Genomic DNA, 16,806 nt, shown 5'->3' with positions numbered 1-16,806 from the left:
TATAGGTTCTACACTGAACTCTTTCCTATGGTTTAGAGGCTTGAATGTAGAGTATATAATTCAAATACTATTCTATTGAACATGGAAGTATATGGCAAAATTTTTGAGTTTCTACATACATCTCTCTCACATACTTTACAAACTTGAATTTAGGGGGAAAAAAACATCTGAAGATAAATATTTTCCCTTGTGAAAATCTAATAAAGACAGAATGATGTAAGGGTAGAGGTTTGGATTTCGTGAACTTCAACCTTTTTAGAGTCGTATAATTAGTCTGAGTTCACCCACAGATCTTTTTTATCCCAAGAGGGGGTCAATATTTTTTAAGCTTGTTTTTCTACCTAAAAGGAAGCAAGGGACCCAGGTCCATGACTGGAGCTTCTACGTATACCACAATACAAATAAATAAATACATAATATCAGATGACAATGGAAGCTTTGCCATTGACTTCAAGAGAGCTAAGATTTCACCCACTGTACTGATACTCTAAGTATTTTTTTCCTCTTCCCTCTTCTTTCTACACAGTGTATCCCTGTTTGTTACCCTCTCTACACCATTTCCCCACTACTTTCTAATTGGACTTTCTTCTCTGAGAGAGAGTGTGTGTCTAAGCAGAACACTAGTCCAGTAATGTCTGGATGCGAGTTCAACTTTTGAACCCAGGACATTTAGGTGGGTGTAACAAGTGTGTGCATCAGTAATTGCTGAGGCTGTAAAAAGGGATTAAAGAACTGCATGGGAAGCACAAAAAAACAACATCCCAGGACCGTGATGAGTGACTGTAAAAGAGATGTTCACACTTTGGAGACGTGACCAGAGTTCTTTTCCGCACCACTGTTTTATTTTGGCAGCCCTACTGCAGCGCTAATGGAACCTTATCCATTAGTAACACCCCCCGTTGTTTCCAATTCTGAACACGACTGTTCCCATACGACAGTTTTTAATTTTATCCAGTGCATCTGCATATCAGCCAACCCCCTCTCCCCGATTAGAACTACTGAATAGTCTTTACAACATTCACCCCAATTAACTCCTCTCAAGTGGGCTGGAAGATGTGCACAGTTCAGAGTTGGTGCAGGACTTTAACGTTCCCATTAGAGGAAAATCCTACTTGGGAGAGACTGTGTGAATCTACAAGTATTACATGAGTGTTGAATCAAAAACAGGATTGATTTTGCACACACTCAGTATACTCATTTTCTATAACTATCTTCCCTCAGATGTTCTAGACACTTAGAAGTAAGAAACACCTTATATGAAAACAGGAGAGTCCTCCATTCACCAGAAGTGAACTGACTGGCTGACATTTCTATTGTATACATCTTTCAGTAGAATCAGATATCCAAACACAAAATCATTCAGGGATATCATGTGGATATGTGACACACCCCGGAGGACCTGAGATTCATAAACCAATAAAAAGATTACATAGATATGTAGTCTTATCATTTGTGACAGAGATAATCTTGATCCTATATTCCTGTTATGTAACTGTTTCAGAACACAATGTACACAGCGTAAGAGGCACGTCACAGCCAAGAGCAGACATATGGCATGCCTGATATTATATTTTTGCACTTTTATAGCAGCTTACATATCAGGATTGCATAGTGCTCAAAAAGCATTAATTAACAAAGCCTGACCAAACCCATGGGAGATAGGAAAGCAGCACTGACTTTGGGTTATTGTTTTGTTTTTGCTTTATTGATTTTTCATGAAAAACACAAAAATTAAACAAAAAATGCAAATATTTAGCAAGAGGCTAAATTTAGTACAATGATCATTGTAACAAGCATCAGGCCAAAGACAAACAAATATACAAGTCTCTTGCTTTGTGTATTTAGCTTCTTCTCTTTAAAACTTTGACAAAGGAAAGAGCCCACAGATATACCAGGGGATCAGTGTATAAAAGTTTATAAATGCAATCTGAAAAATGCTGATTTAGTAATGACATCCTGAGTCTTCTTATATCATAACCACATTAATGCATGTGTATAACACCAACCTGTCTTTTTCCCCCCATTTGATTGCTGATAGAGTTGTTTTCTCCATCAAAGCTGTGTTTGACAATTTTTACATTATCACTGCAATTTTGCCAGAATAAAACTCTAAACAGTTTTTTGCTAAACACCAGAGCTTCTACACATAAAGCAGGGTTAGCTGCCCCTAGCCAGTGCTGGAAACAATGCCAATCATCGACTAACCTGTCCCATATAATTTTTTTCTTCACACACATTCTAAAAATACCATAGGGGCCTGTGCAAAGGTCTTTCAACAGTTCTGAATACAAAGATGGGACCCGCTCCAAGCATCTGTAAATTAAATGAATCTTCCTGCAAACAGCAGGAAAAGGGCACTGACATGTCTTCTAGTATCAAGAGATGAAGTACTCAGGACACAGAAATATAATACACCTCCACTTTATGCAGAGAGGAGTATTAATGAATTATGCACTGGTTTGAGTGACCTGCACAAGGTCGCACCCCAAAACTCTGGCAGAGATTGCACCCAGGAGTCCTTGCTCTTAACCCTCTGTTTTAACTGCTAGTATACTATGCAATGTTTTGAATTTTTGCACCCCTTTTTATTTTTTTGAAATCTAACCTCTTGGTAACAATAGACATAACTTAACAGAGGGTACAGTATAGCAGTTTATGGGGGTTTTGCCTGGTTTGAGATGTGACAGCTTTGGATCACATTGTCTGAGATATCTAATTGTGGACGAACATTTAGGTTTCTGCAATGACTATGAGCAAGGTTTAGTCCTAACGGCGAGTCTGGGACGAAAGTTACCTATTTGCTGAGGCAGATTAAGGTTTCCTGGGACCCTGGACCAGAGCAAGTGGGGGGCCCCTCCCCATCCCTTCCACCTGCGGCCGACCCTGTTCCACTCCTTCCGCCTGCAGCCCCACCCCTTTCTGCCCCTTCCCTGCAGGCAGGGCCCATCCCTGTTCCACCCAGGGTCCTCCGCATTCCACCCCCCCACTGCAGCCCCGCAACCCCTTTGCTCCTTTCTCCACCACCCCCACTGCAGCCCCAAGACAGGAGAAGCTCTGTCCCTGCACCACGGGGTCCACCGCAGGGGTCTGAGTGCTGGGGCTTCACCCACCAATGCCCGCATTTCTGCAGGAGATCAGGGCCAGGGTACTGGGGCTTGTCCCGCCTTTCCCGCCTGGCGCTTCTGCTGGAAAGTGGGGTCGGGCGCGGGAGCTTCCCCTGCTACCCTGTGGCTTCTGCCAGGAATAGGGTGACCAGACAGCAAGTGTGAAAAATTGGGACAGGGGGTAGGGGGTAATAGGAGCCTATTTAAGAAAAAGAGCCCAAAATTGGGACTGTCCCTTTAAAATTGGGACATCTGGTCACCCTAGCCAGGGACAGGTGGGGAGGGAAGGCGCTGGGGCTTCCCCATCCCGTGGCTTCTTCTGTGGTCGGGGGCCATTGGAGGGGGGCTTCCCCTGACCTATCTGCCCAGTGCTGCTGCTGGGGAAGGGGGTCAGGGCACGAGGGCTTCCCCCGCCTGGCGCTGCTGCAGTGGAGCAGGGTCGGGATGTGGGGGCTTCCCCAGCCCCGCCCACCTGGCAGCCGGGGCTCTGGGCTTACAGCGTCTGGAGGCAGATTTATTCCAGGGCCCCCCAGTTGGCTGGGGCTGCAGGGCCCGGGCCTCGTCAGCCCAGTGGCTAATCAGCCACTGCCTATTTGGCCTAGTTACAAAATTATACAACCTACCTAAGGAATGGTCAGCACTTGCAGGACAGCTTTGGTCAAAACTAGTACTGTGTTGTGCTTCACGTTCAAAACTGAGTCAACTTTGGGTTCATTCTAATCTCCTCTGACAGGTTGTTCCATATAGCCAAGGGCCATTGAGCACTGTGGCTAGAACATTGTCCAAGAAGCATTTCCCAGGACGCTGGCAATGGAAGAAGGCATTTTTTGCCTCTGCTAACATTTGGGTAGTGATAAAACTTCAGACTACTTCGACAAGCAGAGTGAGGCAGTATTCTGGCTACCTCCTTAGGCAGTTTTCCTCTTTCTGCCAGTGCGCCCGTGTCAACTCCAATGGACTGAGAGTCCAGCGATTAAAAGATTATGACTGTACACACACACACACCTATGTACCAGAAGTTTAGTGGGGCATTCAATCCCCACTTGGTACAAACTGTGTTCTTAGATGAATTTATATTTATTTTAGTTTTGTAGAGTTTGGGAAATTTTAATTGTAGTGTTTCTTAGTGTTGGTTTTAATTAGATGAATCAATAAAATTATCACATGCGGTAAACTAATATATACATATATAATTAGAACGACAAGAGCCCTACAATAAAGGGGAAAAAAAAGAAAAAAAATACAGAAACACTTTCATCTACCTCTGTATTTGGTACTAATATTTTACACAGGTTATATTTACCTAAAAAAATTTAAAACCAAAATTTAACCCTATAACTTTCCTGTACAAACTAATAAAACAATTCCTTGCACAGCATGAGGTTACTCAGATGAGCTAAGACAGTAGGATCAGGACCACAGCATGTAGTCAGCCTATGGAATTAATTGCCACAGGAGAGGCAAGCTGTCCAGTACACACTAGCTTTTAAAAGAACTGAATTATTTTATGAGCTATAAAAGAGTTCAGAAGTTCTGGATGGTAGGAGGGTACAAGTAAACAAATCCTGGATTAAATATGGGTAATTTACACTCATGTAAACTAAGTGCTGCATGGTATAGCTCAGAAAAGAATATATTTTCCTTCCACATACAGCAATGCACAACTTCCCAGGCACATTATGGAGGAGGTAGAGAAGTGGGGAGCACGTACATCTGGACCATTCAATATTGGCCATTGCTGACCACCAGATACTAGATGTGATAGACTCTAATCCAACATAGGAATGTAGGAGCCGAGAATTTCCCAACTAGCTAACTGGCAATAAATCATTATTTGAAAAGATTCACATGCAGCTAACTTTAAAACTTCCACAATTATTAAGTTAAAATATCTATTAGTGTATTCCCTCTTGCTTGAATTTAATTGATGTGCCTAAAATGCACTTTCATTTTACATCTCCTTTGAGAAAAGTCAATTTTTATGATTTCTAAGCTTGTCTGATGGCACTGGGTCCACCAGGCATTTTTCCCACCTCCATCTTGTTGGTGTGCTGCAGAATGCCTGAAGCAAAGTTCTGTAGGATATATATATTCCTTTAATAGATACTTCTAAAACACTGATGTCTATAGGAGAACAGGAGTGCAGGTCTCAGGCATTGGATATGCCTGCCTCAGAAAGAGTTCCTAGCATCTCAGAAGGGTCAGCAGCCCTTTTAATGAGCTAACACTCTCATATTTACAAACTTTAATACAGATGGCAAGCATCTGTACTACTGAATGAACACAGTTAGCAAATATTCTACCTTTTGCTAGCACTGTTTCTTGTACAAATCAAATATATTTTAAGTTTCTCGTGCTTCTATTTTGCACATAAGCTCCTTCATATAAAAAGGTAGGGGTCTATGTAGTACAGCACCAAACCTTTAATATTATCTACACAATCTCACAATGGCTAATGTTCAGCTTTGTTCTGAACCTGGGAACCTTGTTTTTAAAAAATGAGCACGATGTTCAACAACAAAATGCCCAAAGCAGTGTAAAAATACATGTTACATAATGATGGAAAAGCAAGAACAGCTAAATCACTCTAGGAGATGTGTTTAGCCAAGTGAAGACCATCATCTCTGCTTAGTCTTGTCTTAGAAATACTCAAGTACAATTTGTAAAAACCATCATTTCATATTTACATCTCCTCCCAGGAGGATATGCAACTAATCTTTTAAGGAACCAAACAACTATGTTGGAAGGAGGAGATATACAAAATCAAAGACACAGTAACACAACCAGAAATAAAAAATAGGAAAAAATAAGAAAAGAAAAAACACATCTTCCCATCTGAATAGATTTATTATCCAAATCAATTTTACAAGCACGGCACTTCCAATCCAGACTGAGCGCAGCCAGGAACTGACAGGCTGTGTGAAAATGCCTGGAATTCGGTTTCAACTTTGGCTTGCTTCTTAACTCTCTTATGAGAATCCCAAACCACTTATGTGACTGTCAATCAATTGTCCCAATAACTAAACCGATATCAGCATATCCATGCAATCTTCACTACCTCCTCTCGGAAAACTCATGAGACTGTACAAAATAAAAAAACTTTTCAGATTCCCCCCTTTATATTTGATTTCCTTTTAGCCAATCTAATCAAGCCCTGACACAGACAAATAATGATATTCTACTGAATTTAGTCAATGGATACAGCTACACACTCACAGCACGGCACACAACCATACAGAATGCAATAGAAAATCCTGATCCTGCAAGCTGACCTGCATGGGAAGAGCCCCACTAAAGCCAAGGGGACTCTGTGCATGTGTAGCAGTCTTCCCATGTGGAACAGTTTGCAGAACCAGGGGGCCAAGCTTGGGCCTGGTGGTGTAAATGAGCCATTACATTGATACCACAAACCTCCTTATGACATTCTTAATCTGTACTGTAAAGGGCGTTCTACATTTTCTAATAAAGTGTTTGTTTTTTTTCTCGTGCCTTTTAAATATGTAGAATCATGTCAGTCTTTTCAAATTCATCCAAACCTAGCCCTTGAGATCTGCTTGACAGATTCATCACAGAACATCTTCCTGCTTCAGATATTTATTTGTACTATTACTGTTGCTAATATTTATATTACAATAGCAAACTGAGGAGCAACTCACGATTGGTTCACCATTGCGCTACAAGCCAAAAAGCTGCTCATCAAAAATGATAAAATTGGGTACACAAATATATGTTTCACTGTTTTATCACCATGTACCTGTAGTTTGTAGGACAACTATGAGCATGGCAGTTGTCAGCAATTTCCAAGGCAAACACTAAAAGAAAAACGGTATAATCTGCATTTAACTTATTGTCCAAAAATTCAAAAGTTAAACTGGTTGCTATACAACAGGCCTAGTCTCATGTATGTTCTGATCCTTCACTCTTTACTGAGGCAAAATTCCCACCTACCTCAATGGGGGTTTACATCAATAAAGACAACAGGTTGTCCCCATTGCTTGTCTGCAATGCTATTTTATTGCATGATGGCCACAAGTTTTACACTGCATGCCTTCTAAGGACATGTCTATACGTACAGCATTGCAGAGGCACGTGTGGTGAAGATGCTCTATGCCGTCAGCATAAAAAAACCCACCTCTGCACGCGGGATAAATTATGTCAGCAGGAGAGTACTTTGTGCTCACGAACACTTACATCAGTGTAACTTGTGTCGCTCAGGGGAGTGGAATATTCACACCCTGAGTGACATAAGTTTTGCCGACATAGGCTGTAGTGTAGACACAGCCGAAATGAATTACCACAGAGTTAAATTAGTTCAAACCTGTCACAGATACCAACAAACTACCCATAAAATGACCAGTGAGTCAGTTCTCTATTAAAATTATGCGCACTGCAATTGGACCACATCCAGCCTGCCTTGTTTACCTGGGTAGTCCCATTACATCCAAAGGGAATCTCATAAGAGGAAGGCAAGCAGGATCTGGTCCACTTTGTGTGAAAATGTCTATTTCAAAAATAAATACTAATTTGCTGCTAATCGCCACTTATCTGAAAGTATTATGGAATCTGCAGAAGCTGAAAGTGAAGGTGTTTGGAAGTTATATAAGAAATGGAAAGCTTTTATACCATCTTATACCACTAAGGTAAGTGTTTACATGGTAATTAACGAGAGAGTAAAACCTGGAGGAAAAAAAAAAAAAACACTCCTCTGCCATTTATAGTGCTACAAAATATTGTATCACAGGGCCAAGATTTTCAAAAATAGGAGCCTAAATTTAGGATCTTAGATCCATAGTTAAGGCGGATTCAGCAAAAACATGTTTAATTTTATGCATATAAGCATCCTACTAACGTAAATGAGACTATTAATGGGTATAAAGTTAAGAACAGATTTGCAGGACCAGGGCCTTCTTGGTACCTACCTACTTTTCATCAGTGCTGAGCATCCAGCCTCTCCCATTAAAAGCAAAGGGAGCTGTTGGGTGTGTAGCACTCTTGAAAATCAGGCAAGATCCTAAATATGGATTTAGGATCCCAACTTTAGACTCCTTGTTTGGAAAATCTTGGCCCATAATTTTAGTTGTACATAGGACCTAATCCTGAAAACACTTACACGTGTAACTACCCATGTGAGTAATCCCACTAGCCTCAATGTATTTATAGTTCAAGAAATTTGTTTTGACAGAGAACAATGTCTGATTTTCACACTCTAATTTGTGAGAAAGATTGACAATGTTTTGAAAGCTAAATGCTATGCACACTAGGCATTAGGGCCCAATCCTGCAGTCCTGACTCCATCAAAACTCTTAATAAAGTCACTGGGACTGCTCACAAGTTAATCGGATCAGTCTTGTAATTTCAAACGTGTACTGTTCTCAGCTCCACACCAACTCTGAGCCTGATCATACCATCCTGACTCAGGAAAAACTCCCCTTTACTCCAGTGAGATTCCCTCCCACTGGGAGCCAGGACTGCAGGATTGGTTCCTAATAGCTGTTGAAAGCAGTTAGCTTTCAAAATATTGTCGGTCAGTCACAAAAGCTCCCAAGTACGTGAAAACCACACAACTCTTCTTTGTCAAAACAAGTTTCTTGAAATGCAATTTAACTTGAAAGAATTATTAGCCCACAACATTACCTCTTATAAACTCCCATCAAACAGAAAATACTGTTTTATTCATTTTAAAAAAATCCTTTGTTTCAGTCATTAAATGCTGGCTAGCCACCAAGTAATACAGTGATAAAGTAGGCAAACTACATGTATTTCCCATTCAATTAACTTTCTTACATTTCTTGCTAGTTATATAGATCTTCCAGTAACAACAACAAACTAAATGTTTACTCTAAAAGCCAATAATATCATTTTACTGTTTTCTTTCAGATTTAAACACCCATCTGTAGATGCAACAACACTTAGAGCGCCCTCTTGTGCCATATACTGAATGCTGTTCTCCCTGAATAGAAGTAACAATCCCTTTTCCAGAGCAGCATCCAGCTGTCATTAACTTGAAAGAAAAAGTATTTACAAACATAAAAGATATCTTCATTGTAATCCAGCCAATCAAATATCAGTAAAAAACCCTATCTCTTCCCTTAACCAACAAAATGGTACGTACACATTTCTAAACTATTGGTATCAATTTTTCATGATCAAATTTTAAGTTTATTTTTAAAAAAACACAATAAATAAAACTCCCCCTGGTTTCAACAGGAGTCACAGGCACTTAGGGCTTCAGGATCGGGCCCAGCAAAGGGAAGTCTCTTGGGCAAGAAGGGGGTGTCTGGGATAGAAAGCACTGCTCAACAATGTACTGCAATCATTATATAAATTCACAAAAAGAAAAGGAGTACTTGTGGCACCTTAGAGACTAACCAATTTATTTGAGCATGAGCTTTCGTGAGCTACAGCTCACTTCATCGGATGCATACCGTGGAAACTGCAGAAGACATTATATACACACAGAGACCATGAAACAGGGAGGAGGTATTGTTTCATGGTCTCTGTGTGTATATAATGTCTTCTGCAGTTTCCACGGTATGCATCCGATGAAGTGAGCTGTAGCTCACGAAAGCTCATGCTCAAATAAATTGGTTAGTCTCTAAGGTGCCACAAGTACTCCTTTTCTTTTTGCGAATACAGACTAACACGGCTGTTACTCTGAAACCTATATAAATTCAGTTTCAAAATCCATCCTCAGGCAGACTTATAAATGAAACCCAAGAATTTAATCAAATTCCAGTTGTAATCATCTGGATATTTCAAAAGCTAAATGATCCACTAATTATAATAAACTTATTAGACCAAGTTTATCACTGACCTGACTGCAATGTAGCCAAACGAGTTAGACCAAGAATTAATTTGGCCACTGGTTTATAGCCCTTGTGCTTAAGAATTTAGGTACTTGTGAAAGGTGCTCAGCCCTAGTATTTCTACTAACTTGTTGTAAAGAATTTTCACAATGGAGAGAATCTTCAGTTGTATCAGGGTCAAACAAAAATCCATTTAATTATTGTGAGTTTTTTTCCTTGCCAGACTTATAAGGCATCAGACAACTCCTGATGGCTAGTTTGAGGGACAGAAGAGGGGAGCTGAAACTTATTTACATATATACATTTTCAATATTTAAAATGTATATAAAAGGTTACATATATGATCGTACACCTTTCCCCTCCCCCTTTGTGTGTCACTTGTCTTCTTAGCCCCGGACCTTCCAACTGGTTCTACAAGGGGCAGTTCCTTTCACATATGTGGAACCCCACTGACATCACAGAGCCTCATCAGGGAACAAGATCCCTATGGATCTGATTGCAGGATTGTGGCATTAAATTGTAAGTTCTTCAGGGCAGAAACCAAACTGGCCTCACTGAAGTCAATGGCAAAACTCCCACTTCCTGCAGCGGAGCCAAGTTTTCTCCCCAAGTATTCATATGTATTTGTACGATGCCTAGCACAACAGAACCGTGCTCCTGATTGGGCCTCTAAATGTTAATGCAAGAGAAGTAATAAATAATCATGGTAATTATAACTCTTGGTCTTTAAAGTAGGGCTTGCTCCCCTGTAAACTACTTTTGCTTTCTATTGCATCCTGCTGAGAAGTTCCAGTTACAAACCTGTACATGTCTAGCTAACCAGACTGTGTCCTAAACACAGGTTTCGGACTTTACTGATGAATTATGCAAAAGGAAAAGATGGACAGCGAAGACAAATTTCTCCTCTCTTTATTGACACAGCTCAACTTAGTGCTCAGCTTTAACATTTGGCTTTCCCTGCGTATCTTACAGAGATGGACCCGAGCTGCAAACTTCAGCTCTGGAATCAAAGCTGGGGGATGTCTGGATCCAGGTCCCATCTCACATGCTTCTGTCAGTGGAAGCTCTGCCCGTCTAGGGGAATCAAAAAAAAATCAAAGGTATGCACTACTGTGATGAGCTATGAGGAAGATTTTGCCCTAAAAAAGAAAAGTCCTTTTCGAAACCTCAAATTCTAATAAAGGTAAAACGAAACATCAGTGATGTGTTCTAACACAGTGCTCTCATACACACAGAATTCTCTCAGTTTACATGAGACCTCATTTACCGGGGTAAGCAAGCATACTTGCAACGGTAAAGGGTAACGAACTAGGGACTCTATTCATTTGCTCATTTACTTCAAGTTTCTTATAACCATAAGCAAGGGGGAAGGCAACAACACATGGGAGGAACAGAAAAAGGTCTGGCCCAAAGCACAAGCAGGTCAGTTAAACAACTCCCATTGACTTCAGTGGGCTTTAGATCAGGCCCTTCAAGGGCTTTTTGTTTTGTTTTGTTCCTGGAAAATGTACTGACTGAGTACATTGATAGTATAGCAGAGTGACTAGCTTAGGCAATATCAGCTGTGGCTGGATGAACAAAGACCCAGAGTTACCATCCTCTGGGAAATCCTTTTCAAACTACCTGATGGAGCAATTTGGTGCTGCCCAAAAGGCAAAATATTTGGCTCTTCAAAAGTACTCTACAAGCTCCAGGATGAAAAGTCACTCCTGGCAAAGCTGATTTAGAAGAACTCAGAGCAGGTGGGGTATAATGCCACCAGAATTAAAGGAGGTCACCCCAAATCTTCCCATACTTTTCAACTGGGGGGGTATAATTTTAACCAAGGGTTTCTGGAAGTCCACTCCAACATAGGATCACAGAAACACAGTGGCCAATACATTTCTTTGTACTGTATATGCATTTTCACTCTTTTCAGGAGATGTCTCTTGAGTTTAATCTATTTTGTAACCAAAACTGGGGGAAGGGAAAGGTTCTTGAGCTTCCTAAACAGAAAGTTTCCAGTTCATGTTAAAATCAACCATATGACTGTTTTTAACACCAAGGTTTATCTACCACACTCAATCTGTGCACAAAACTCCCACTGTCAAAAGGCAGAGTCAGTGTGAATTTCAACTTTATAAAATTACTGTAATTCTATATATAAATGTTCAGGTGTTCAATCAAAACATATATCCATAAAGAAGTCTGACGGGATTTAAAATGTGATGAGAAATCACAAACAAAAATAGCATTATTTAACCTAGAAAGAAATTAGAGGGGACTAGACTGAGCTATTCAAAATGTTAAAGATTATAATAAAAAATAAGCCCTTTTTGTTTACCCTGTTCCATGACAGTGAAGAGTGACTTGAAATCTGTGAGTACAAATATAATAAACACAAAGCAATATTACTTCACAGGATGTATAATCCTGCTTGCCTTACACTGACTACAGACAAGACTATGGGAGCAGGATTTGACCCACTCAAGAGCCATTCATTTTGGCCCAGTCAATATAGAACTCACTGCTAATGAAAGATGTCATGGAATCCAATAGTCCTGCTGATTTCCAAAAAACATGAATAATATTATGACCATGACAACATTAGTCATTAAGTGAAATAAAGATAATCTAATCTCATGCTTCAGGGTATAAAACTGATTACCTGCATGAGCTAGGAAGACATTCCCAACCCATCCATCAATGTACAACTGGCTTGGTGCATTATGGGGAGTTGTTGCATTCCTCCAGCATCAGATATCAGCCGCTAGAGGAGGCAGATTAGAGGAATCAGTGGTTTGATCCCATATGACAAATCCCATGTTCCCATTTTTGGTCAAATTTAAATTGCATGGAAAATAAAGTAAAATACAATTAGAAAAACCTACTAAACTTTTATACTTTTTGGTACCTTAAAGCCTTATTACACTTTCATTAGGATAGCCATGTGACCTAATTAGAACAAGAAATCAAGGGTTCTGTTGCCAGCCCTGCCACTCATTTCCCATGTAACCTTGGGCACAATAATTGAACTGCCCATGCCTTAGTTTACTCATCTTTAAAATGGGATGCTAATGTTTATTTGCACCTCCTTAATCTTGTTGTGAAGTGTAATTATAAATTCATCCAATGCTATCTACAACTGCAGTATTTAATCTTTCATTTAAAATTCTGGTGAGTACACTATTGCAAAAGACCCCAGCTTTCCGTGATCCTACCGCTATAGAACTTGACACAGAATCAGCAGCCAAGCAGAGCATTTGATATTGGCAATACGAGAGGAAGAAAAAGATCAAAATGTTTGCTGGTTTATTATGAAGCTGACATTTTAAAACCAAGAAGAACATTCTTTGACCAACAATTTCTAGGTCCCAGTTCTGCTCCCATTGATGGCAATGGCAAAATTCCCACTGACTTCAATGGGAGTAGAATCAGCCTCCAAAGTCTTCATCTGACATCAGTGCCAAATCCAACACACCGTACCACTTCAGGCAGGAACATGAAATGAACTTAGCAAAGCTCAACTGAAGGCATGGAAGGGACTGGATTTCAGATAAATATATTAATGCTAACGATACATTCTGCGACTTTTTAAATTGCTTTCCTCCCCTCTGCCCATCTTTCTGATTCATGTTACTAGACTAATGCAGAGATTGGCAGCACATAAATGGTCAGTGTTAGACATCATGTTGCTGATCTAAACTTTTGTAGTCTAAAGAGAAACCTCCATTTGGTATCAATAGGGCAAATTCTGAGGTCCTTTTTCCATTTTTATTCATATAAGCTCCCACTCACTTCAATAGAAATTTGCCTCAGTGAAGACTAAGCAGGTGGTCAGGGTTTAACCCAAAGTGTCATCTGTGTTTTGTTGGTGGGATGATCTGCACCCATTTCATTATTTTTATGTGGTTATGTGTGATAGTCTTGATTGTGTCTCCTAATGCACTGCAAGGGTAAAATAGATTCCAGAGGCAATGAATAATTTTACGGCCATGGAATTTTAAAAACCAACAGTCCTGTAATTATATGTATAATCGAGGAGTCTGCGGGTGTGGAACTGCAGACAATACTTGGCATGTTTGCACAGCCACAGAATTACCACCAGTCAAGTCACTGTAAATCCTAATAGCATGGTTGCAATAAAAATTAGTTTTAAAGCGCTACAAAACTCTACAAGCTTTAGACCACAGAACAACAATGGAAAGATAAAAAGTGAGCCTATTAGAACCATTTTTAAAGACATAGAATGAATTAAGTATATAGTGAAGATAGTTTCAAAATATGTTTTTGATTATTTATTCTCAGAACTAGTTCATAAAAACTCAAAGTATTTAAATGCAAATAATAGTAATAAAAATAATAAAGTTGGCATGGACTAAAGAAGCTAGATGGGGGGGAAAGGTACCAGAGGAAGAACAGCAAATGCTGGATAGATCAGATTTCTACAGCTACAGGTAAATTATGTTCTCTATGGAAATCATTTTTATGGAAAATTAACAGCATGTTTTGCTATTTTAGTGGAAATACACACACAGGCTTTTTCAGTTTAATTAAATACAAAACAAAAAGTGGTGGCTAGGATGAGAAAGCTGAACAATTTCACAATGAAAGCATCTTCTCTAATTTGTCAACTGTGTCTATTTCTATTATCGCTGTCAGTGTGGGACACTCTTTTAGCTAGATAGCTAAAGTTACCAATGACGGATGACGAAAGCTCCTGAAGAACTTCAGGCATCCCGTGGAATTAACCAAATTCCTTAAATTAACAGGAAAGAAAGCTGCTAAACAAATCGGGGCTTTATTTCTGTCTGATCTTCACCTGCTGAAGATACAAATAATCAGGGGGAGCTTCTTCAGTATTGCACTGATGGGGATCAGAGGTTTTGTGGGATTTGTTTTGGGTTTTTTTTTTTTTTTTTGGAAAAGCAAAGGTATTAAGTTTTATTTCCCCAGCCACATATTAAAAGCAGATCAGCAGCATCGCTGGGGGGAGATTAAGAGCATGCCCGTGGCTAGCGGGCTGCATCCAGGCTAAAGACACCCAGCACACCATAAAGTTGGGAGGATAACCTAGCCCAGCAGCAGCTAACTTTCCCCCGCTCCGGTCCTGATCCGCCAGGCAGCGCCCCCCCGCAAGTGCCGGGCGGGGCGTCCCTAGGTGGCCCCGGGCCGGGCAGGGGGTGACCTGCAGGGAGAGCTCTTACCGCTGGAGCGCCGGACGATGTTCTCCAGGAAGGTGTTCTGCGGCGCCACCAGCCCTCGCTTGCCGCCCGGCATCCTGCGCCTGCAGAGCCGGGCTCTGGAGCGGCAGGGGCGCGGCGGTGGCGGCTGGGGGCAGCCGGGGAGGTGTCTCGCGCCCAGTGCCGGTGAGTCGCTCCGGCGAGGATGGAGCAGCTCATGGTAGTAGCGCTCGGGCGGCGGGGGGAGCCCAGGCTGTGGCGGTGCCGCACGCCGGGCTCGGGAACCGCAGGCTCCGGGCAGATTGCGCCTGCGCGCCTGCCGGGCCGCCGCTGCCGGGCAGCATGGTCCCGCGAGCTCGCCCCCTGCGAGCCTGAGCCCGCCGGGCGGGAGCAGCGCGCGCGCTCCGCTCCCCGCGGCGCTGGAGCAACCCGGGACCCGGGTCAGGCGCGGGCCCCGAAGGGCGGCGGCTGCCCCCGGCCCGCACCCTGGACGGCGCGGGGCGGCCGCTCCCGGCTTAGCGAGCGGGACTCGGAGCCCCCCGCAGCCTGCCTAGCTCCGCCGGACCGTGCAGCTGGGGCGGCCCCGTGCGCGCCGCGGAGCGGGGGATGCGCCGCTCCAAGCCCCCGCCGAGCCCCGGCTGCGCAGGTTGCGGGGGGGGGGGGGGGGTGCACGAGGCAGAAAGCCCCGGGGCTGGGGGAGGCAGAGCGCGCTGCCAAGGAGGCTGCGGGATGGTTTCCCGGCAGGCTCCGACCTGCCCGCTGCCGAAAAGTTACGGGGCGCTGCTCCAGCGGGAGCCCCGTCCTGCGAGGGGGCGGGGGGAGCGCAGCTGAATAATTCAGGAGATTTGGGCGTTTGATGCAAGGGGCAGGCAGCCAAGCAGCCAGCGCTGCCCGGAGCCGGTGGGGGTGGGGGGTGAGGACAGGCGGGGAGATGGGGCTTTAACCCCTGGCGCTCCCCGCCCGCAACACCAAGCTGGGTTGGGGCCGGGGGCGAAGCCTCCCGAGCAGAGACGGGGCTGCCGCGCCTGGCGTGGGCTCGCGGAGCGAGATGCGGAGCAGGAGTGAGCCCGAGGCTGGGCGAATCCCGCTCCAGCTGGGGCTGAGAGGGGCGCGGGAGAGACCCTCCCACCCCCAGGGATCTCGCCCCCTCCCGGCGGGAAAAGACCCTCAGCTTCCGCGACTGGGCACCTGCGGGCGGTGTGCTACAGCCTGGTTTACCTGCGCCCTGGGATGGGATTGCCCGGGGACAGGGGTGGGGAAGAGCCCTTCTCTCCCCCAGACTCTTCTATCTGAAGGTGCCCACAAACCCCTGGCCTAGGGGGTTATAATCCCCCCGCCCTCCCCGTGCAGGGGGGTTTAAACTCCCCTAGGCTGATCAGAAACCAAGCTCCAAGGAAGAGGGGAAATGCTGCAGGACAGGAGCTGGTTGAGGAAAGGAAAGTAGGGTTCCTAAACCTCCAGGATTGTCCTGGAGGCTCTAGGAATTAAAGATTAATCTTTAATTAGAGATTACATCATGTTTTGAAACCTCCAGGAATACATCCAAACAAAACTGGCAACTCAAAAGGAAAGCAAAGCTGAGGATGAAGGACATAAATTGGTTAGTCTCTAAGGTGCCACAAGTACTCCTTTTCTTTTTACCCCCTGACCCGGCTTCTCCCAGCTCATCAGCCAGGCCCTTCCTTGCAAGCTTTGGAGGTTGCTGCCCCTGCACCCAGATTTTCCCATCTACAT

The 16,806-nt window shown here is 43.1% G+C and overlaps 1 protein-coding gene across 1 annotated transcript in view; it reads right to left on the bottom strand.

Annotated features, from left to right (window-relative positions):
* Positions 1-15,402, bottom strand: part of KCNH5 (potassium voltage-gated channel subfamily H member 5) — a 246,928-nt gene extending 231,526 nt beyond the window's left edge. Inside the window, exon 1 of the mRNA XM_048854484.2 lies at positions 15,097-15,402. Coding sequence (XP_048710441.1) covers positions 15,097-15,169 — 73 coding nt within the window. The 5' untranslated portion in view covers positions 15,170-15,402. The remainder of the gene's footprint in view (positions 1-15,096) is intronic.
* Between the last annotated feature and the right edge of the window lie 1,404 nt (positions 15,403-16,806).

Source organism: Caretta caretta, chromosome 6 (genome assembly GCF_965140235.1).
Source record: "Caretta caretta isolate rCarCar2 chromosome 6, rCarCar1.hap1, whole genome shotgun sequence".
NCBI lineage: Eukaryota > Metazoa > Chordata > Testudines > Cheloniidae > Caretta > Caretta caretta.
The sequence above is the reverse complement of the archived record's forward strand: the minus strand, read 5'-3'. Positions and strand labels throughout refer to the sequence as shown.